The sequence below is a fragment of the Puntigrus tetrazona genome, chromosome 18 (genome assembly GCF_018831695.1).
Source record: "Puntigrus tetrazona isolate hp1 chromosome 18, ASM1883169v1, whole genome shotgun sequence".
NCBI lineage: Eukaryota > Metazoa > Chordata > Actinopteri > Cypriniformes > Cyprinidae > Puntigrus > Puntigrus tetrazona.
The window spans coordinates 23,038,218-23,062,212 of record NC_056716.1 but is presented as its reverse complement, the minus strand read 5'-3'; the positions used below and the strand labels follow the sequence as shown (position 1 = coordinate 23,062,212).

The 23,995-nt window shown below is 39.9% G+C and overlaps 1 protein-coding gene across 4 annotated transcripts in view; it reads left to right on the top strand.

The window, feature by feature from the left end:
- Positions 1 to 23,995, top strand: part of hipk2 (homeodomain interacting protein kinase 2) — an 89,842-nt gene that overhangs the window by 18,117 nt on the left and 47,730 nt on the right. For all 4 annotated transcript variants that reach the window (XM_043264541.1, XM_043264538.1, XM_043264540.1 and 1 more), the window contains one exon: positions 7,681 to 8,821. In XM_043264541.1, the coding sequence (XP_043120476.1) occupies positions 7,681 to 8,821 (1,141 nt within the window). The remainder of the gene's footprint in view (positions 1 to 7,680; positions 8,822 to 23,995) is intronic.

Genomic DNA, 23,995 nt, shown 5'->3' with positions numbered 1-23,995 from the left:
CAAAGGAGAGCAAAAGAAAAAGTGATGTGCAGGAGGTCAGCAGAGAGACTGTTTGATTGCGAGAGTGTTGGGAGACGGCCGAGGGGATAGAGTGGCAAAATAAATGTAGGATTGGAGAGCTGGAAAAGATCAGTCCAGACCTGGAGAAACAAGATACCTGGAGAACTAACAAATGACTAGATCTCACACAAAGCCAGATAGTAAAGGACATGAAAGGAAGAAACAAGTACAAACAATGTTTTTTTTTTTTGAAGAGACACAAGGAAAGGAGAGAATCTCCTAGGCTTCCTGTGCATCCTCCCCCCTGATGGTATGCTACAGTGGGCATCGCTTGGAGCCACGGGGGATAATGCTTTGTCTAGACAAGCGGAGGTCAATTCATTAACCACTGATTTCTTCCCTGGACAATTTTCCTCAAATGCCTCTGTCCTGGATCACGCAGAGGAGACAATGCAAACCTCCTTAGGTCCTTTGTTTGCTTTTAACCCTTTCGCCTGTGAGCAGCCAGATATGATATAATTACAAATCCTCTCTCCATAAAAGAGTAAACAAGCTTAAACGCTTGTATTTAAAGGTACAGTTCACCCCTAAATTGAAATTTTGTCATCATTTACTCACCATCAGGTCTTTCCAAACCTTTATGATTATCTTTCTTATGTTGAACACAAAAGAAGATGCTCACAATCAAAACTTCCATAGTATTTCTTTCCCTATTATGGATGGCATTGGTGATCAGCGACTGTTTTTTAAAATATCTTCTTTGTTTTCAACGTAAGGAAGAAACTCGTTCAGGTTTGGAACCACATGAGGGCGAGTCAATTTTTAAAAAAACTAATAGCTGATCCTGTAATAAACTGACCATTAGCATTTCAACATGTTGTTTGTATAGGGCAGATGAATAGCTCTTTGGTATTCTCTGTGGCAGTGCATTAAACCGGCCGCTCTGTGAGAGGTATGCAGAAATCTGGCTGGCACTATGAAAAGCATTCCAGCATTGTAAATATGAAACAATGGAGCAGACTGGTTGTATTCTCACTGCAGAGTTCAGAAATTCAAGTAAACGTCACCCGTTGAGATTGTGTGAGGTTTTTCTGTGATATCAGTACATAAACATCATTCTCGGGGTGCTAGTCGACTCGAGGCTGTAAACACTTGGACCGCTCTCACACTGAACAGGAGTTCCTGAGGTTGAATGGGAATGAATGCATTCTGACCATTTGAACTCTCTTTCAATTGAATTACTGTAGAGTTAGTTTGGTTGACAACACATCTCTCTACAAAACCAGTTTGTGCAAAAATTCTGAACTAAAGAATTGGTTCTCTGTCAATTATTGTATAAACATATATATTGTCTATCTGTCTATCTATCTGTCTATTTATCTATCTGTCCATCTATCTATCTATCTTCTTATCTGTCTGTCGTTTGTTCATTCTGTCATTCTATCGTTATTCGTTCTATCTGTCATTCTAACATTTTATCTATCATTCCATCTTTCTATAACTAGATCTATCATTCTGTCTACCGTTTTATCATTCCATACAGCATTCTTCATCTTTTTATGTATTGTATTTTCTATACTTGTCTATCATTCTAGTTATTTACTGTTTTCTCTTTCCATCTATCATTCTACATATCGTTATCTGATCAAATCTGTTATTTTAGCTGTCTATTGTTCTGTCATTCTCTGTATTTGTTGTTCTATCATTTTATTATTCTTTCCTTCGCAATATTTATGATCCTTTCTATTGTTCTATCTATCTGCCTGTCTGCGATTTATCGTTCTTTTGTTCCATCTATCATTCTGTTTCTTTTGCTCTATTCAAACTACTGGTTACTTTGAAAGTACTTTCAAAAAGGTTTGTAAAGCCAACACTCGAGGTCTATCTTGACAAACATATATATGCAGTCAAATGAATTTCCATTCATTTTAAATGATCTTTTTTACACTGAAATTGCAATGCTGCATCCTGTTTGAAACCTCAACTCAAAAGCAGAAACTGATTGTGAACTTTAAAAACTTTCTCACATTACTTCCGAATGGCACAAGGCCCTATATCAAAGTCAAGTTAGGACATAGGCGAGGCGTCCAGTTTGGTTCCTGCCATGTGACGTGTTCAGAGCATAACATGGTGAGACATGATAAGACTGGATTGGATTAAAATGGAAAAAACAAACATAATGGAGCCACGATGAGTTAGATAGAGGAGTTGTTGCACAGTGGTAATCTGAACATGTCAGCTGCCCGCGAGACTAGATTACCACTTGTCACATCTCTGGACTCTGTGTTTATGTTTTCGTTTCATGCCATGTGCTCCCTGTGCCCTGCCTTCCCTCTGTGTTAATTATGTTATTGTCATCAGCTGTGTCTCGTCAATTACCCTGTGTATTTAAGTCCTGTGTTTTGAGTTCTGTTTGTCCGAGCGTCGAGGTCCTTACCTGATGTCTACCCCTGTGTTTATCCTGCCTGCCTGTTCGACCTGCCTGCCTGCCTGCCTGCCTGCCTGCCTGTCTGTATATCCTTTATTTTGCCATTTTTAGAATTAAACCCTTTTATTTTTATTTAATCTCGTTGTGTGCTCTCGTGCTTACCACACAACCGTGACAGAACGCTCGGACCTCAAAAGAAGTAAATAGCGCGTATTTTCCCCCTTATTTTTTGTTTTTGTTTGTCATGTTTGCCCAGTTCAAAGACCCAAACTTCTCCGCCTGCTGGAGCAGGGGATTGCTCTCTCGAGGACTACACCGAACTGTTCCTCGAACTGGCCAACGACTCCGCTACCTGGACTGCTCTCTGCTCGAACCTATTTCCGTGGACTTAACACCTCCAGCCAAGCGCAGCTGTCCGGGCGGTCCTCGAGAGAGCCTACGCCGCATAGTCGAGTGGGTGCTGGTGTCCTGCAAATCAACCATGATGGTTGCGCCTGAGGACAACGACACCAGCCCCACTCCAGATCCAGAGCCTAGCCCATCCCTTCACCGCATGGTGGAGCCCCAGCCGAGCCCACCGCTGACACGGGGCGGAGTCGGCGTGACCACGGACCCATCGTCACAGAGAGCGACAGAGCCGTGGAGCGTAACAGATTATATACATCAGACCAGGTGCGCGAGCCAGCAACGGAGCTCCCGCGGTGGAGACAGCCGACTGCGAGGAGAGCGCTGGAGCTCCGCCCACTACACATCGGGCTGAGGATGAGCTGATCATCCACCTGGGGCTGCTGGATCTGCAAAGGAGCTGGATGATGTAGACTTGGACTTGGACTTAGACTGGGCACCTCCCTGTATCCTGAGTTCCTGTTCCCGTTCAGCTACCCAGAAAGCCCGCTGGTTCCGCCCAGCCGTCCCGTTAGCCCGCTGGTTCCGCCCCAGCCGTCCGTTAGCCCGCTGGTTCCGCCCAGCCGTCCCGTTAGCCCGCTGGTTCCGCCCAGCCGTCCCGTTAGCCCGCTGGTTCCGCCCAGCCTTCCCGTAAGCCCGCTGGTTCCGCCCAGCCTTCCCGTAAGCCGCTGGTTCCGCCCAGCCTTCCCGCTAGCTCGCTGGTTCCGCCCAGCCGCCCCGTTAGCTCGCTGGTTCCGCCCAGCCGTCCCGTTCCTGTGCCCGCGCCACGCGCGCTCTGTCCTGCTTCCTGTGCCCGCGCCACGTGCGCTCTGTCGCGTTCCAGTGCCCGCGCGCCACGTGGCGCTCCGTCCCGTTCAGTGCCCGCGCGCACGCGCGCTCCGTCACGTTCCAGTGCCCGCGCGCCGCGTCGCTCCCTCCAGTGCCGCCTCAAGTTTTCCCACCTCCCACCCATGCCACACCACGCCGATGGATCCCAGCAGCCCCTGCGATCATCCTCAGCAAACCATCTGGAGCTCGCCACGGGTCTGCCGGTCTCCATCGCCATCGAGGTTGGAGGATCCCTCGCCTCACCGTCCTGCCTCCGAGACCCAGACTCCTCCTCGGCTCGTGACCCGTCGGCTCCCCTGGGCTCCTAGCTCCCTCCTCTACACCGTGGTCCGTCAGTCCACCAGCTCCACCAGGCTCCATCGTCCCTCCGGCTCCGCCTTGGTCTGTCGTCGACCATCCGCGCCTCGGGATTCTCTCCTCCGCTTCGCCTCGCTACTCCATCCCACCGGCTCTGTCAGGCTCCTCCTTCCTCCGGCTTCACCTCAGTCCTCAGTCGCTCTGGCTCCGCCGCGTCCTTCCCGTCCCCCGTCTCCGTGTCAGTCGCCGAAGCCTGCGGCGTCGCCTTGGACCTCCAGCGCCTCGACGTCACCCTGGCTCTTCGGCTCTCCGTCTCCACCTCAGGCTCCTCCTCCACCTGCTCCCGCCGTCGGTCGCCCCATGGAGTCGATGGCTGCTCCTCCTCCATGGCTCCTCCTCCGTCGGCTCCACCTTGACCACCATAGCTGGGCTCTGGATCTCCTCCTGCTCCGGACTCCTCCTGTCTCCTCCCCTGGCTCCTCCCTCCATCTACACCTCCTTGGACCCTTCTGCCTTCTGCCTGCCCCCTCCTGGGGATCCGTCCTCCACCAGAACCTCCTCCCAAGACCCGGTATCCCCAACTCCGAGTCTTTTTTGTTTTGTTTGTTTTTCTTTCGTTGTTACCCTTTAGGTGCGTGGACGCACCTTCCGGGAGGGGGGGGTAATGTCACATCTCTGGACTCTGTGTTTATGTTTTCGTTTCATGCCATGTGCTCCCTGTGCCCTGCCTTCCCTCTGTGTTAATTATGTTATTGTCATCAGCTGTGTCTCAGTGTATTTAAGTCCTGTGTTTTGAGTTCTGTTTGTCCGAGCGTCGAGGTCCTTACCTGATGTCTACCCCTGTGTTTATCCTGCCTGCCTGTTCGACCTGCCTGCCTGCCTGCCTGCCTGCCTGCCTGTCTGTATATCCTTTATTTTGCCATTTTTAGAATTAAACCCTTTTATTTTTATTTAATCTCGTTGTGTGCTCTCGTGCTTACCACACAACCGTGACACCACTCATGTCTGACGCAAAGAATTCCAGGGATGTTCCATCTGATCAGCCGTTGCCGTGGGAGATTTATTACTTTCCAGGCTCCATCCCCACCTCCGCCAAACACACATACTAACACATACAGAGCCACTGACCACGTACAAATTATTTTTAGCATAAAGACCTGGCAAAGAAAAGCGTAATCCAAGGAGTGACATCTGGCCTAGTAGCTTATGGGATTAACATAGGGCCCTTGTTCCTAATAGCAATAGCGGATGTTCCTCATTACTTGCTCCATCAACAAATGGCCAGAAAGGTCCTATTAATTTTCAGTTAATATACATTTTTATGTGGGCTCTGTGGTGGATAGATTATATATGTGGTATAATTAATATATCTGATATATTAAATGCATAGATTATTGGATCTGCAGTGCAAGCTGATTTGGTTAAAGCTATAGATGATGAATAGTGCATGTGTTATATTAGAGGGGATTTATGGCATGAAGGCTATTAGATATACAGTATAGATTGTATGGTCAGCGTCTTTAGCTGCTCAATCATTTTTTAAAGCCTTAGAATCCCTGGACTTTAGAGCTACAGCCAGATAGATACTGAAATCATTCAGGTGTAGTCAAATGTATGAGAAAATAGAGTTTGAATAGTGAAAGAAAATGGAGAAGCAGGAAGGTGATTTTGAAACCGTAACTATCAGGAGTCATAACAATGATGAAGTGTTCATTTAAAGTTTCCTCTGTATGTTTCCTGTCTTGGGAATTTGGTTGCGTCAAGGAATTCCTCTAACCAAATGAGATTCATTATCTGATTGTAAGATGAGACCACAAAGGAAAAAAGTAATTATTCTAATAGAGATTTATTTTGTGTGGAAAGCATCGAAGGAGATCCATTGTATATTTAACATCCTCTGTGGAGAGGGATAGAGATTATTCTAGAAGGCTCTGGTTGTGCTGTCAAGCAAGACGATTACTGAAAAATGTTGCTCTCCCTCATGTCATTGCAAACCTTTTTTGCTGCTGTTATTTTTTCCATGGAACATAGAAGTTTTGTTAATGACAGTTTATAGTAAACACTGTGGTCCCTAAAAGGCCAAGAAGCATCATAAAAGGAGTCCGTATTAATCTTCTCAAGCAATGTGATATTTCTGTGTGAGGGACAATTTTACATCTAAAGAAAGTGTTCACCTAAAATGCACAATTCTGTCACTCAACCTTGTCCAAAACAACGTTAGACCTTATTAGACCTACGATTCGTAATGTCTTCAGAAATAGTCACACAAGTTTGGAACAACATGTGACTAAATGACACAACTTTAGTCATAACATCTGTCCCTTTAAGTTGTTATTTGCTAAAAATCCATTTTTGAAGCTTGTCAGATATATTCACAATGAACCATAAATAAAAAAAGCTGAATGTCGATTCATCTAATTACAAATGTTGTATACATAACATTTAATATAATAGTACATAAGTCACCTCTCATTGCATCCAACCTTAAACCTTAATGTCAATCCCTCTGGACTGAGAGAGAATGTGAAAATGCGTTGAAGGTTTTAAAATGATATATGAATGTTTTTGTGTCCTAGAGATCGCAAAGGACCTTACATTAATATTGCAGGTAGATTATCATAATTAAGACGTTCTGCCACAGAAATACAATTAAACGAATCATGCATTACTGTAGCATTAACAGATATGCATGTGTGGTGAGAAATGCACACTGAAGGAGCCTTTTTATTTCCTGGTGCGCTAATTCAGGCCACTTTGGAGATTCTGTAAATAGTGCATTACAGCGTGCTCTGCATGTAATCCTCTCAGTACTGTAATCATTATTTTAGCACTACAAACAGTGCTATTTCTGGACTGTTGTTTGCTTGGAGAAGCGTTGTCTGTTCTGAAGCACTGAGAGTTCCCAGAAGCCGAAATCCCACTCAGTTCTGCTTATGTTGCTTTGTTTTGAGGATCTGATGTTGAGATGTTATTCAGATGTTTCAGGTTCTAGCACTTTTTTTTTTGTTTCAAATGCCTCTGGAAAAGTGATGTGCATCTCCCTGAGGTAAACGTTGCAATGTGTTGCATACATGGGCTAAGTTTTGTTTTTTTTTTCTTTAAGGAAATTGCAGTCATTCCTTGAGACTCACGCAAATGACCCTGGGTTTGATGTGGCTTGTGCTTTTTTGGTGGTCCTCATAGAGCTCTTTTTTTGAGGGGCCAGGATTGCATTAATCTGCAATGCATGCATTAATATTGCATTTTTGGCCAGTTCAATTCAGATCTGCACTGTGTGGACAGTAGGCTTTTCTATTTGAAAGGAGGTTTCTGGAACTTCTGGAAACATTTTTAAACAAATTTGTCAAGGTTAGACCATAAAAAAAGAGATTTCATTAGATTTGCCACAGCAGCAGTCAAGCCATGAACGTTATTGGAAAAATACCCATATCACGACCACGTGGATTCAGTTTATGTAGAAATATTCATAAATACATAGGGTGAAATCAGTCCAGGTGTTGCCCTGGAGCTGACTCCATCAGCTTTAGTTTCAAGTCTGAACACTGCTGAGCAATCAAAGAGAAAGTGTGCAAGGTATTTGTACAGCGGCTATTTTATAAGTTAGCATCTGGACTCTGACTCTATTAAACTGGCCTGCCATGACCTGTAGGATTTTTATTTAAAGCGTATACTCGTGTTTCAGTCCAAGTTTCACATTCCCCCTCTCTCTCTCTCTACCTCAGGTATGGCCTCGCAAGTGCAAGTCTTCTCCCCTCACACTCTCCAGTCAAGTGCCTTCTTTAGCGTGAAGAAACTGAAGGTGGAGCAGAGTTGCAACTGGGATATGACAGGGTACGGCACGCACAGCAAGGTCTACAGTCAGAACAGCAAGCAGAGTGTCTCAGTCGCCCCAGTGGGCATCAACGGCGCCAGCCTCCAGGTCTCCAACTCTTCCCTGTCCTACGAACAGGCCCTCCTCTTCCCGGCCGGTTCGGGGCACATCGTAGTGGCCTCGGCCAGCAGCACGTCAGGGGCGGCTGGTCAACTGTTGGGCAGCACCGGGAGCAGCGGAAGCGGCAGCGGAGGTCACAACCTGACGCGCCGCAGCACCGTCAGTCTGCTGGACACGTACCAGCGATGCGGGCTTAAGCGGAAAAGCGAGGAGCTGGACAACAACAACGGCAGTGGAAGCAGTGTGCACGTGGTCGAGGAGCAGCAACTGCCTGCACCCATGATCCAGAACAACGCACAGAGTGGGGCCACCGTCGCGACTGCGACCGCCTCCACCACGGCCACGTCCAAGAACAGCGGCGCCAACAGCGAGGGTGACTACCAGCTCTTGCAGCACGAGGTGCTTTGCTCCATGACAAACACCTACGAGGTGCTGGAGTTCCTAGGTCGAGGGACGTTCGGGCAGGTGGTGAAGTGCTGGAAACGCGGCACCAGCGAGATCGTGGCCATCAAGATCCTCAAGAACCACCCTTCGTATGCGCGGCAGGGCCAGATTGAGGTGAGCATACTGGCGCGGCTGAGCACGGAGAGCGCCGACGACTACAACTTTGTTCGAGCGTACGAGTGCTTCCAGCACAAGAACCACACGTGCCTGGTCTTCGAGATGTTGGAGCAGAACCTGTACGACTTCCTCAAGCAGAACAAGTTCAGCCCGTTGCCACTCAAGTACATCCGACCCATCCTGCAGCAGGTGGCCACTGCCCTCATGAAGCTCAAAAGCCTCGGACTGATCCACGCTGACTTGAAACCTGAGAACATCATGCTTGTAGACCCAGCCCGCCAACCGTACAGGGTCAAGGTCATCGACTTCGGCTCTGCTAGTCACGTCTCCAAAGCGGTGTGCTCTACCTACCTGCAGTCCAGATACTATAGGTAAGGCGCTGTTGTTGTCATTCTCTTGTTTTGGTTTTTAGTAAAGATTCCTATATACTTTCACAAGTGTGTAGTACATTTTTGGATTAATTGCTTCTGCCATCTTAAACTTGTCCTGTACTTTGACATAGATGGTGAAGTAAAAATTACTTTCTGGCTTTTTAATAAGTTCTTTTGATTCATTTTGTAGTAAGACAAAAACAATTTACTTGAAGCAATAATACATAAGATATTAAAACTTGTTTTGCATACTGGATATGAGTGTATGTTGTCTTGTTAAATAGTTTGACATGTTTTAAAAGAGATAGGTCAACAAAAGGTGAACATTATGTCATTATTTACTCACCTTCATGTCGTTCCAAATCTTTCAGACCTTTGTTAATCTTCAGGACAAAATGTCAGTAGTTTTGATTCTGAGTCTGAGAGCTTTCTGATTCTCCATAGACAGCAATGGAACTGACATTAAAGCCCAGAAACATATTAAGGACCTCACTAAAATAGTTTATGTGACATCAGTGGTTCAGTTTTAATTTTATGAAGCTACAGGAATACTTTTTGTGCTGTCTGTGTACGGTCTCAAATTTCATCAAAAATATCTTAATTTGTGTTCTGAAGATGAATATAATTCTTTGGGGTTTGGAAGACATGAGGGCCAATAATTAATGACAGAATTTTAGTTTTTGGTGAACTATAAACTTTAACTAGTTTATACTTTAAAAAGCTTCATAAAAAGATTCACTCTTATAATACCTAATGTAGTGTTACTTGTCAAGTAATTGTATCTTGTTTCAAGATTTGTTAGATATTTTAGACAAATACTCATTAAGAATAGGCATTTTTTTGTGGTGTGGGATGTATTAACAACAACTTGCTGTTTACAACTTGCTCTGTAGTAGGGAAGTATGCATAATGTTTTTTTTTTTTTTTTTATCTCTGTGTTTACTGTTGAAAATCCCCAGAACTTCCTCAACACGTGCGTCTAGATGGACTCATAAAATTCAATGGCTTGCTGAGAACCTGCTTCCTTATCTTATTTAATGTGATAAAACACATGTTGAGTTCTGCTTTGAAGATTAAAATAGTACATTTACTGTGTTTTACAGCGTGATACAGCTTCATTGTGGCAGCACCTGGGAGATATTGTCAGCTGTTTTTTTTTTTTGCTTCTTAAGAGTTCCTAGTACAAAAAGCAATATATATATATATATATATATATATATATATATATATATATATATATATATATAGTGCTTTTAAAAAACAGCCTACAGAAATGCAGCATCAAGTTGACTGTAAACAGGGGGTCAGTTTCATTTCGGTTCACTTCCCTCCTCCCAACCCAAATCCAGCCCTCTCATCGCTACTTACCGTCTCCCTAGGGATGAAGATACGGGGTCACCGTCAGTTCCCCGGCAATACTTCCCTGTAATCCACACCAGAGCGCCAACATTAGAAACAGATGCGTCACTTGAAAGCTGCTTATTTTTTTTTCCAGTTAGCTCTTTCATTTACCTATAGCCGTGTTTGGGTTTCACAGGCCAGATTGGGCTGTTTTGTATAGACTTAGACCTGGTTCACACAGAAGCTTGCTCTGTTGGGTTGCCTCAGGTAGGCTGAGGGTGGGTTGGGTTAGGTTAGGTGTATGGCCACACAACCAACCCGAGAGAAATGAAACACGGGGGAATGAGTCAGTCCAAGTGCTGCCAGATGTGTTGCGTTTAGTATGCCACCAGCATCGTTGCTAAATGAGGGTAGATAGGCTATCGTTTGAGTTTTGCAAATGCTTTGAGCCTTGAGTTGCAACCGGCCACTTGGTCATGTTTGAGAAATGCAGAAGTGAGTAGAAACTATCAACAAGTTTGTTGGCCGCTTGGTTTTTTTATCCAAGTTGTGCTGATGTAATCTGTTTGTATGTAGGAAAAGATCAAAATAGACTGAAACTGTATGCTTTTGGCTCAAGGTCACCGTAGATGAGTATTTAATTAAGGTTCTGTCCCAGTTCGGTGGAGAAGATTTGCAGCAGGATCTGCATAAACGTTTTTGCAAACTCTTAAATGCACACTGATCGTCTTTAGATCCTTTAACAACAGTGTAAAAAATAAATCTGTTTACGGAAAAAGCAAGTGTATTTCAACTGCCCATGTGCAGTAATTTCGTAAGCATCAGTTTTTTTGTCACTGGATGCAGGTGATCAGGATTCAGAGTTAAGTGCAAAGGGTGATATTGCTTTGTGTTGTGTGTCCTTTGTCTTGTGGGAGACCACAAAGAAGAAGATCCCCTGATTTCCTCCCAGCTGGAACGAAGAAGGGGAAAAAGCTGACAATGAACAGAGTCACATCAGCTGTCAGCTTTGCACATCTGGGGCGAGAGAGAGAGAGAGAATGAGACATAGCAAGCACTATTACAAGTGTGCATATTTAATGTTAGGGATTTCTTCAAATCCTTAAACCTATAATTTGCTGCATAACTCATGCCATACTATTTTATTTGATATATGATATTTTTTAAATTATTTCACACCTGCAACAGAATCCTAGTATTAATGCGTTATTTGTTGGTTAAATTAAAAATAAATAAATAAATAAAGATATTTAAAATAGTCCTGTCATACAATTAATCATAATTAATCTCATCCAAAATAAAAGTTTTTGTTTACATAATATGGGTATATTTATTATTAATACTGCATATAAATGCCCACACATGCATGTATATATTTAAGAAAATGTTATGTGTGTATATTATATTTATATATGATATAAATTATGCAGATATAAATATATGCATGTAAATATTTCCTAAATATTTGCTGTGTGTGAGTGCATTTATTTATAGAAAACAATTAAGAATAAATATACACAACACACTCACATATATTATGTAAACAAAACCAGTTATTTGGATGTGATTTAATCGTTTGCCAGCACTAATGTAAAATAAATGTGAATAAAATGTACATACTAATACCTGTTTTAGAGAACAAATTTCATGTTTTGCACTAGTTTAAAAAAAAAATCCACGAGTGCAGTAAGACAAGCTGTATTAATGCAGTCTGTGAAAACTTAATATCTTCTGCAGTGTTGCTTCTCAAGTACATTTATTTTATTTTAAGGGTATTTATATATTTTACTGGAATAGCAAGTTTAAAAAAAGACTAATTACAAACTCATTAAGAAGTCATTTTTTGCATAGTGTGCAGAAAAAATTTCAAATTTAAGGATTTATTCAAAGGAGGGGTCAAGGCACATCTACATTAACAACTAAACGATGTGAATGGAAAAGCATGGTTTCAGAAAGCATAAAAATCTTGCTTTAGAGATGCGTTTAGTTCGTTGACTGCAGATCTGTTTTAGGCGTTCTATAATTATCATTGCATCGATGTGTTGCATTTCTGTACTGAAAGCAACAAGATACCTCAATCAGACATGAGCCTACTGTTACCGACTGGCTCTCACCTCATTTTTCAGTAACAGGACACACACGCAGAAATGTTGCCAGCAGCGCCCCACCTGTAGAGGCCTCCCACAGAGTTCTGTAGCCCTGGGAGAGGATCACACTGTTCTTGGAACGCTCTGACTGTTTAATACATGCTGAAATGAGGGGCATCTGTCTCTTATAGGGGAAAATCTTATAATGGGAAAGGGAGAGAAAGATTGTGGTTTTCTGAAAGGATCAACAGCGGGCACTTTTCTGCTAGCGAATCTGCATTGTGACAAGAATGCAACTTTGATCTCCTTTCACACATCATTGTGTGTATACTTTCAAAAATACTCCCTGCTGGGTTAAAGGTGAAGTGCGCGAATGCATTTTTCTGAAAGCTCTCTTCTGTTCCTGTTTATAAGATTGTAAATATATACTACAGAACATAAATAAGCCACGTTAAGCTTTATTAAATGTGTAAATACTGGCTTATTGATGTCTGATTCATGAACACAATGTTCTTTAGAGGTAGATCTTTGTACTGGAGTTTTGAACCTGTTAAACCATTTCCTGAAAATGGTCCCGACTGGTCTAGACTTATTTAAACAGGAATTGACCTAGTGTTTTGACAACCAATTATTTAAAAAAATGCAAAAATATATTTAATAACTGTAATATTTTCAAAATATATATTTTATTAAATATACATTTTAATTTTATATTTAAATATTAATTATACATTTTGTTTTATTTTTTAGTAATTTGTAGTTCTTAAATTAATCTTAGTTTTTTATTGAACTTAAATATATTAAGACAATGCAATTTAATTTTTAGTAAATTAAGTTTAATTTAATTTAATTTAATTTAATTTAATTTAATTTAATTTAATTTAATTTAATTTTTTATTTTATTTTATTTTATTTTATTTTATTTTATTTTATTTTTATTTCAATTATCAAGAACAATTTTAATAATACCACTAGTTCTAAATAAATTTTTTTTAGCAATTATTTGTGGAGTTGAATTGCTTCCTTTTGACCCATGATGGCATTATCTGTGGGCAGTGACCTGTTCGTCCAGCCAAAGAAAGATGAAGCGAGTGTTCGGGACCTTTTTAAAAGGTCATTATTTTTGCAATTGCATTTGGTGATGCAGAAATTACACACCACCTTTTATGCATAACAAGGCCGCAAGCCTTTCTACAGAGAGAAAGAACAGTAATCATTCCTGCATCTCTCAGTTTGTTTGGATTTATTGCATCTGGCCTGCTGATGAGAACTGCTGAATAGAGAGGAGATTAAAACCAGCTTGTTCTACCATTAAACCTCATGAAAAACTTGAGAATTAAGGCTAACCCTTGCACCAAGGTTACCAAGCATTTCTGTCGAAGGCAGGGGCTTTCAGCAGAACTGTTATATAAAGACATGCTCGCTCATGCATCTTCCATTCTGTTCCCCGCAGTTATTTGTTTTGGCAGTGCTTTTAAATCGGAGGGACAATTACTCGCGACCTTCGATAGGACAGGATGCACAAAATGTTCCCTTTGCATATTTTTAACTAAAGCCCCCCTTCGGCCCTCCCCTCCTCCCGTTTTTGCTTCCTAAAAGGCTCCTCTTAAGATGCCATCAGCTGTAAAAGTGATTGTGGAAGGCAGGGAGGACTCTCAGCAGGAAATTTCCAAAGTCTCAGCAGCTTGCTTATGGCTTTGGTGTCATTCTCCTGCTGCAAACGCCCCATGAAAGCTTCCACAAACGGATGTCAGCACTGGCAACGCAGCCCCTATCAGCTGTTCTTCATATCTTTATTGCCGCTGCTCAACACAAACCCGCAGTCTGTCGCTTCTGCTGGTATTTGATCCGTCGTAGTGTATCGGATTTAAGCGCTCGTATTATGCTTGTATCATGTGATTTTTATAGATTTTTCACGACAAGTAAACAAAGCAATCCTAATTAAGATGAACATTAGAAAGGCAATTAGCTGCATACGCATGCTAGCCATGGCAGACTATGTGAGTCATGCGTTGCATGTGTTGGATTAGACATTTACAGCCTTATTAAATTAGTAAACAGCAGTTTTACGCAGCTTAAGCGTGTCTTTCAGTCTCTTCTATGTGTTATTAAAGTCAACTGTTTGCAATGTATTTTACCTGAAAAAAGTAGTGTATTTGAAATGGGATATTTCATGAAGAACATGTCGGGAAGGACTTTGATTTTATCCATTGTGATTTAATCGGATTTTGTTATTACCAAAATGCGAATGCTATTTTTTTTTCTTCAGCTTTAGTGATTTTAGTACTTAAGTACTTATAACTTTTAAAAATTTTGTTTTGATTGTTTTAACTTTTAATCAAAATTGAATATTTTATTTTATTTTAGCTTTATTTCATTTAGCAAAAAACATTTTGAGTCATTTTATTTAACCGTTTAACACTAGTCCGAAATACATTTTACATTTAGCTGTTGGTTAAAATCAACATTGAAAAATGTTTTTTTTTTTATGCTTTGTACATACATCACAATGCAGAATGAAATGCGATGGTGCTTTCCGTTTCGGTACAACTACGTTTTTATTTTTCTCTCCAAGATCACGAACGCAAGCGTAATTCGTTTTTTGGAGTAATGATGAATCATTCAATTCAAACATGTTTTTTAGACGCTAAATAGTAAATTCTGATTTCACGTGACATTTAAAAGAAAAAAACCCACCTTTTGTTTGTTTGGTATTTGGTATTTGTACTTTTCACACGCATTAGCTTTGCCAAAACAGCGTCTTAGATATATATCTGCACACAGACGTCATTCCATTGGTTTGAGACTGTTCCTAATACTTTGTTTATTCAGGTTATGTCAGCTTAACACCCCTCACCCTAGTCGCGGTGCGGGCTAGCTAATGATGTAACAGGTAAATCTGTCTAGCTTACCGTGGACCAGATAAAGCAGATTACAGTCCTGTCCCAGTTGGGCCTTGTACCCCTTTTATCTTTAATCAAATAGGGATGTATATCACAAGTATAATGTTCTCATTTAAGAGTGTTACGTGGCTGCGGTTGGATGCGTGGCGTACGCTGTCATAAGCGCAGCCCGTCTCTCGTTCTCCATCCACAACATCCCAGCCAACTCCTAGCTGTCGTCAGTTCTCAGCACTTTGAAGACCCTGCTGGGTTCGCCAGTGTGAGTCATAGCGGGTAGAGGTCACCAAGGAAGAGACAGCATGGCCACTCAGTGTGTCAGTCAATACTCTCCAGACGTCAGAGCCTTAATATAGGAGGGCTTGAGGGGAAGACAGCATGCTTTGCACATTTTTTTTCGATAGGCAGAAATTTAGCCCAAAGATGCACAGGATCCGGAGCTCATGACCTTGCTTTCTTTAAAGACGTCCAATGCGCTAATGGCCCCGAGCTTGTAACCTGAGGGATCCCTTCCAAGAATCTATTTATTTGGGCACATCGATCATAACAGCACAGCTTGAATGCGCTATAATGCAGGAATCAGCTGGTATGCCTTTTTTACTGTCAGTTCTTAAAGCGCTGCATTGTGCAGAATGCAATGTGACCTCTTCTCTATAGCCGTAATGCCAGTGATTTACCCTCGAGACGTAGAGTTTAGTGTCCTTTACTTGGGACAGATTCACAAAACGGTAATGTTTTTATTATTATAGTTATTTCAAGAAAAAATTGTCTCATATTTGTCTTAAATACTTGGCCATTTAATTTTGTTGGTTCATTTTAAATATTAGGCAACAGCACTTTTTATAGTATAATGCACAATAATGCATAATACAGTTTGTGTAATTAATATTTGACATTAGTAATAGCATATATATATATTATATATATATATATATATATATATATATATATATATATTATATATATTTTTTTTTTATTTTTTTATTTTATTTTTTTAATTATTATTCTAAAGTCATTTGTAAAGACAGCCATTACTCCTGGCTTCAATGTCCCATGTGCCAAGAACAGCATTTAAATGAAATGCATATCTTTTGGATGGAAAATTTTTACTACTACAAATGTCTTTACTGTGTTTTTTTGATTCATTTAATACATCCTTGCTGAATAAAAATATGAATGTAGTAACTTAGTAACCACAAAGCAACTGCTCGGAGCCTTCTATAATCATGGCAGTGACTTTAGCAGGGACCCCTCACAGAACCAACAAAAAAAGAAGACAAACCTGTATTATCAATCTGTTCATCTAAAGAACATCACGGGGAACATGATTCCTTTCTGGCACGAAACAATACGCCTCAGTGTGAGCAGTCAGAACCTGCCTATCTTGTGTTTATAAATGAACTACCGTTCCAGGACATTTGCAGTGGCTCCGTGGCAGGCATTAAGAAGCGCTTTAATGAATGAGGTTGCCACTAGTTACTGTTCTCTCAAGCGTACGTAAGGCATCTTTTTATTCCGACGCCACTGAGCAGTGGGATTCGCTTACACAGAGCCTTGAATATGAGTTAGGCTGGCCTGTAGCAACCAAACGAGAGCTGTTTACCCATAATGCAACAAAAACAGGCAACAGACATCACTGGGGTCTTTGATATGCTTTCCACAAGAGAATAAGGGTTTGTTTGTACTGCTCAGATAGAAGCTAATATAATAACGCCGAGGAGGTACAACACTTCTTTGACAAATGCCAACCGTGACATTTTCTTTGTTATTAAGATTATTTTTTCAGTTTTTTTTTTTTTTTCAACCGATGGACATCGAGGTGCATTGCATTGATGAAAGAACGCTTTTTCCTTCTCTCTCTCTCTCTTTTTTTTTTTTTTGGGCCTCTTAAGAATTACTTTTTATGAGACGTTCAACCTTTTGTGAAGATGAGTGACAGAAACGTAATAACCAGGCACTCGTTTCATTTGCCTGTGGGCTACCCGCTTCATAGCGTCTTACTTTCTTCTCAACGGAGCAAGAGACAAGTAGCTAATTAACTCCTGCTACTTGAGCATCTTAACACCTAGCCAAGTGCTCAGAATCATTTTAGCCAGCTGCAAAAACCCTTCCATATCATTTTTGACTGATATTGACACCTTTAATCAATTTTAAAAGCCATGTTGTGGTCGTTTTTTGTCAGTGTAATTTTTTTTATGCTAATTTATCATTGTGGCTAGTAGGGTAGAAGGGCTAAAGGTACACCTTAAGGAAAATCAGCTTTTTAGTACTCCAACAGTGTATGAAACTTTTATGAAACATTGATGAAGCGGCACGTTTTGTGGGAAAATAAATCAAAGTTTTGTTAAAAAGTATATGAATATATAATGTGGAGAAGGAGGCATTAAAAAGAAAAAGCCTCTAGTATTGCTACAAATACTTTAGCTAAAGTAATATTATTTGTGTAATATCTTGTTCGAAACTATCACTTTTAAAACATTTTACTATATTCTTCTAATCAATTAATTTGGTTATTCAACAAATACACTGTATATGTTTAGTTTTAAAATAAAAGTAGTACTATTAAGTTTAATACAGTACTTTTCTCTCAAATTGCCATATATAAATAAGTTATTGTTTAAATGTATTTGTGCTGTGTATACTTATTGTTTAAATAAAAACACACACATACAGTATATATTTTGAAAATATTTACATGTCTTTATTAATATAAATGACTTCATATATGAATATATTTAATATATAAACGTAACATTTTTCTTAAATATATACATGCATGTGTGTGTGTTTATATATACAGTACATAATAAATATATTATGTAGCAAAAAACCTTGTTTTGGATGTGATTATTGGCGATTAATTATTTGACAGCACAACATTTAATAACAGCACAACATGTAATTTATAATATTAATATTATTAAATATTAAGAATATCGTATCAACAAATTAACAAGTCAGCAAGCTATTTATTGTCCGCAAAAGCGGTTAAAGGCACAATAAATTCCCTTAAGCAAAACTGAAAATCATTTAACTAAATATATTTGATCAGCCACATTGCATAGAGAAACATGGATGTTTATAAAAGCGCTAAATCCAACCTCAAATGCCATTTTTTTTGTCTTGATGTAGCCTACATTTTGTGTTTCATAAAAATTGCAAGCTGTGATCTTCCCTGCTCATTTTTATGCCTTTTCCCAAGGCGTCTCCATCCTCTGTCACTTAAGAGACTTTTAGCAGCACACTTTACTGTAGCCTTCGTCTCTATTATTACTCCGCGTTGAGTAGCCTACAGTATGGTTTGGTGACATCTAGCCTGTATTTGTCCCAGCCTAAATAAACCATATTCCTTTGCAAGTGTGGAGTTTGCAGTCACAGGCCTATAAACCTTTCCATTTTCTGGTCTCTCACACCAATGTATTATTTAAAGATCCTGAACTCCACGTCCCTTCCTGGTTTGTGCGAACTGCTATGTAGCCGAGTGGATCAGTGCACTTGGTTAAGCATTCCAGTGCTCGACTATGTTAATGATATAATGATGGTATTGCTTTATATTATCAGCTGAAACTGCATGTTTTCTGTGCTTGGGTTGCCACAGAAACTAGTAAAGTTTGGAGGGTCAGTGTCCAGCTTTGCTGTGGTGGGGTTTGGGTCAGGGCCAGGCACGGCTGGTTTATGGGCATTATGGGTTTCGTGAACATAAGTGGCCCCACTCCTCCTCTCCGCTCTTTTTCAGCCCGGTCACAGCAAATGTCTGGCTTTCAGGCAGCCATGCAGTTTCCCATGAACTGCACTGAAAGAAACAGATGCATTTGTTTTCTCAATTGGAAGAATTTGCTAATATGCGTACGAGGGTAAATAGCTTGGCTAATTTACGCCAGGCCGGACCCAGCTCGTCCTTCCAGCTGAGGCCTTTTTTTTTTTAAGTCCTCCGCAGCACCCTACTCTCTCTTTTACTCTTATACTGTTCTGTTCCAATTCAATTCTTTCACATTGTGTTCTGCATGGTTTGCTATAATCAATGCTGTTATTCACTGGTCTGTCCTGTTCTACTCTCTTCTCACTGCATTTCTCACCATTCATCACTGACAGAGCTGTTTCTCAGTTTTGTGTTATCAAAATTATATACATTATATCAAAATATTCTCCACATTCGTTTTTATAGGCTGCAGTGCATGGGGTGCATTGTTAATCTCAGCTATTAAATTATTGACAAATGCTTGGTGACAAAGAGCCGTTCGATTTCATTGATGATAAGGAGGTGAGATGAAATCTTCAACCAAAAGTGAAAATTCATCCTACGTTATTACTCATATTACCTTTCGTTGTTCCAAGCCCGTAAGACGGATGAAATCTGAGAGCTTTCTGACCCTGCATAGACAGCAGTGCAACATGTTAAAGGACCAGAAAGTTAGTCAGGACATCATTAAAATAGTCCCTGTGACATCAGTGGTTCAACCACAATGTTATAAAGCTACAAGAATGCTTTGTGCACACAGAGAAGAGAAGAACCGTCAAAAAGTCAATATTTTTTTCTTTTCTTTGCACACAAACAGTATTCTCGTAGCTTCATAGCATTACATTTGAACCACTGATGTCACATGGACTGTTTTAAAAAATGTCCTTACAACCTTTCTGGGCCCTGAACATGTCAGTTGCTTTGCTATCCATGAAATCCAGCTCTATATAAATATATTATTTCTGTTCTTATTGGTTTGAAACGATAGTGAGTAATTGTGTGAACTGTCCCTTTAAGTAATATGATAAAAATTTTTATAAACATTTTTGACTGACATAGGACTTGAAATCATACTGAAAGATATCTATATCTATATCTCTCTGTGTGTGTGCGTGCGTGCGTGTGTATACATACACAGAGAGAGGGAAAGAGGTTTTTACATATTATTGTTAGTTTTATTTTTGTCAACTACATTGTATTTGCTTCCTTAATTATCCAATTCATTTGAATTTGTACTAAATTATATTTTAACACACTAAAACGATTAACCCTGAGTGTTCCTTTGAAGACATCAAGCGAGATTTCACAAAGTTAATATCGTAAAACGCAGAGCTGTCAAATCTTCCTCTAGCTGAGGTTAATAAATAATGAAAGATGATTAAACATCTCGATGATGCTTTGCTATATCAGTATATCAAGTTCCAGTGGTTTGGGCCTGAGGTGTAATTTGTTTGGAAAAATAATTACTCATGTATCGAATCCTTGTTAATTATTAAAGAGGGTTAGCGTTCTAAATGCACCGTGTGCACTGAAGTTGATCTGGAATGCTTTCTTATCTTTGAATGGACCGTTTATGGGAACCAAGCATACATTTCAGCTTGTTAAACAGAGTACATGTTTAACTTTAAGCGAGCATGTTAAGTTTCCACGCTGGATGTCTGTAAAACATCACACTCTAGTTTTTTTCTAGGTTAATTCCTGGCCAAATGGTGTAAACTTAATTTTTTTTGCAGAGCACATTTTATTATTACTAACATTGTGTTACTGCAGAGAACATTACCTTTGGAGTCACAGAGAGCTGTGAGAGTTGGGTTCAGGTGTGTTTAGAAAAGGTCAAGGCTTTGTGCGTTGATCATCTGTGTGTTTTTTTGCGGGAAAGCACCTGTAGATGTTGGCGGGAAGCTTTATATGCTTAATTTGATTCAAGCTGCACTGGATGATATTATCTTGTTTAAGCTCAGCTGACTGTTTTGTGCAGAGACTGGTTATCAATGACAGAGGAACGTTGCGCCCTTCTCTGATATCATCATCCAAGCTTCCCTCAACACAATATTACCCTCATTAGGCTTAGAGAAGGGTGGCACGGGGATTGGAAGGACTTCACACGTACACAAATACTCTTTAATTAGCTCCTGTTTAGTATGTCTTTCAGCAGACAGATGGCGGCACTTGTTGAGACGGAGTCATTATGCTGCAGTGCCTCGGTCAAAATGCGCAATGACCAAATTTCTAAAATATTTACTATTTTTTATTGACCTGTAAATGATACGATTGAACCTTAGGGCTGCCATTTCAAGGATGTGAACAAATAATGAAAATTGTGAGAGAAACTAAGATGAAATTACAGTAGAATAACAAATCAGAATTTTATTAATTTTGGACCCTTTTTTTTTAATTGGAGTAATGTTTATTATATGTTGTGTTCTGAATGTGTATATTTAACCATATCATCATGAACTGACAATCAGAAACCACATTTAATAATCCAACTACACTGATTATTGGTTTTTGATTCTCATGAACTCATGAACTCATGTTTCAGTATATAAGGGGCATTTTCATTCCACTATGCTGTTTTTCCGTTGTTTTGTTTATTTAAACGTGAACTAGACAAACATTTTAATCATTCCTGATCCTTCTGCTGTTTTTTTGCTTATTTTTCTGGTCTCTTTTTTTTCCACACCTATGTAAGAACAGTACTTAAGTCAAGATTTGTTCTTAATAAATCACACTAATTAAAATGAATTAAATCACACTAAATAAAACTTTATTATGTGGTCTTTTTTGGTGGAGTGTTGCGCGTGGTATTCTTTTTACCCGCAATTCAATAAAAAAAAGAAAGAAATGTATATATATATATTAAGCGCAGTATTACTATAGATTAAGTCTACTTTTTCACCGCCAAACAAAAATAGTTCCAATCAAAGCAACAGCAGAACCATTTGCTAACAAATCCTTTGGGTGATCACTTTATTTAGCATTACAACTACATTCAGATTCATCAGTCAGAATGAATTCAGTCAGACTGAACCAAAACATTGTGCATGTAAACATATAGCCACTGTATAAATCAGTATTATGAAGGCTGTGGTTGATCCGATGATTCAATGACTCACTCACAAAGACTTGTTCAGTTTCTGAGTGAATCAAATTGGTTTATAGACCGATTGACTGATTCAGTGACTCACTCGTAATGACTCAATGAAGTTACATTAGCTGGCGACTTATCACCATATAGCTTTACTGAAAAGTGAGTTCATTTGAAATAACTATTTTCTCAAAGACAGTATGGGTTAATATTTACAGCAAAATCGTTTTTATTGCATGGATAATCCACTCGTGATTGCTTGAATATGTTTTGGCTTATTTGTAGATCATTCATTTAGATATACTGTATGTATAGATACAACAATGCTTACATAAGCGGTCGCATGGTTTGTGTGCTTACATAGGCCATCCTGAATTATACATGTCACTTCATTTAACTTCATGCCTGTGGCTACGTCCTAAATCCAGTTAGAACTCGTATACATTTGCTAATACTCACTACCTGTTTCTATTTTTTAAAAAATGCTATATTCTGACTCAATAATACATTGTTAATAGAAGCAATGTTGAATTCTTCTCTGGTCTCTGCTTTGGCCTTTTAATGTTCTTTTATAGTGGATTCTGCCACTGCCTCTGAAAGGGTGGCCTAACTAACCCTTCCTTCCCAGCATGCACTGCTCTTTTCCTTGCAAATCACCGCCGTCCTCCCAGGCTGCCTGCTTAAGTACTTTGGATTCATTAATGTGTAAAAGACGTGGGGCAAATGAAATTCTAAATGAAATGAATGTATGCATCACTAAGTCTCTCTCTCTCTTTTACTCTCATTTTCTGCCATCAAGACACGGAGGGCATATTGATGAAGATTCTTTTGTTTCCATTCTGACAGGCGCCAATGCTGTTGCTGTTGTGTAGGTGCTGCAGACTTAGAGTGAGGAATATAGGTTTCTGGGTAGGGATGAACTCATATGGGCTAACCTGTTGGAAAATTGAGTTCTCTTTTGCAGTTTTTGTTAGTATCACTGTTACTTTTGCTCATAACTGGGATTAGGTATTTGATCAAATTTGAAAAAAGCATGTCAAAACTGTATAAATGTCATTTAATGAGAGACTTGTTCAATGTAGGGAGCTTTTTTTTACGTTTATCCAATAATTATATATACAAATATTTCGTTTTAGTTATTATTAGTATTCGGTTATGTTTATATTTGTTAATAATTGCCTCCAGAACATTTCTATTTAATGACCCTGTTGTAATGATGATGGCCTTTAGGTGGATATATCTCTCAATTAACTTGCTATTGCCAGTTATAACGGTCTTACTGTTATTCCTATGTTTCAGTAGGTCTGCAATATATTTTCTATGTCTGCACTGCATCCGGTCAATAACGAGGTGCGCTGGATGTCTCTACCTGCCAAAGCAAACATAAGCAGAAAACGCGCACACACACACACACACACACACACACACACACACACACACACACACACACACACACTCCAATCCCTTAATACTGTGAGCTCATAGTGTAAAGCTTGAAAAGAAAGCGCAGGATGCTCTAGCCCCGCCCACCTCTCCACTGGCAGGGGTTGTGGCAGTTAGAGCCGGACACAAAACCCCCTCGACATCCTAACCATTGTGCATCATTCAGGGGGTCTCCATGGCAACGCAGACACAAAGGGATGGCCTGGAGAGGAGTAGCCAGTGAGGGGGTGTGATTCGGAGGAGAGAGCTTATTGCCATCAGGCCAGCAGTAGATTACATGGGGTTGGCCCAGCAAGAGGTACTCAGCTTAATGCCCTGCATCAGCCTATATATATATATATATATATATATATATATATATATATATATATATATATATATAACTACAATTACCCACTAAAATGTCATTCAGTGTGAAAAATCTTGTTAGGTGTATTTCCAACCTAAATCAATTTAAAACACATTAAAAGATGAATCACCCCAAATATCTTTTCACAATAAAATGTAATATGACTCTTCCTCCTTTTATATATTTTAACATGTACAAGAATGTTGTTTGAATTTTAATCTCCAAAC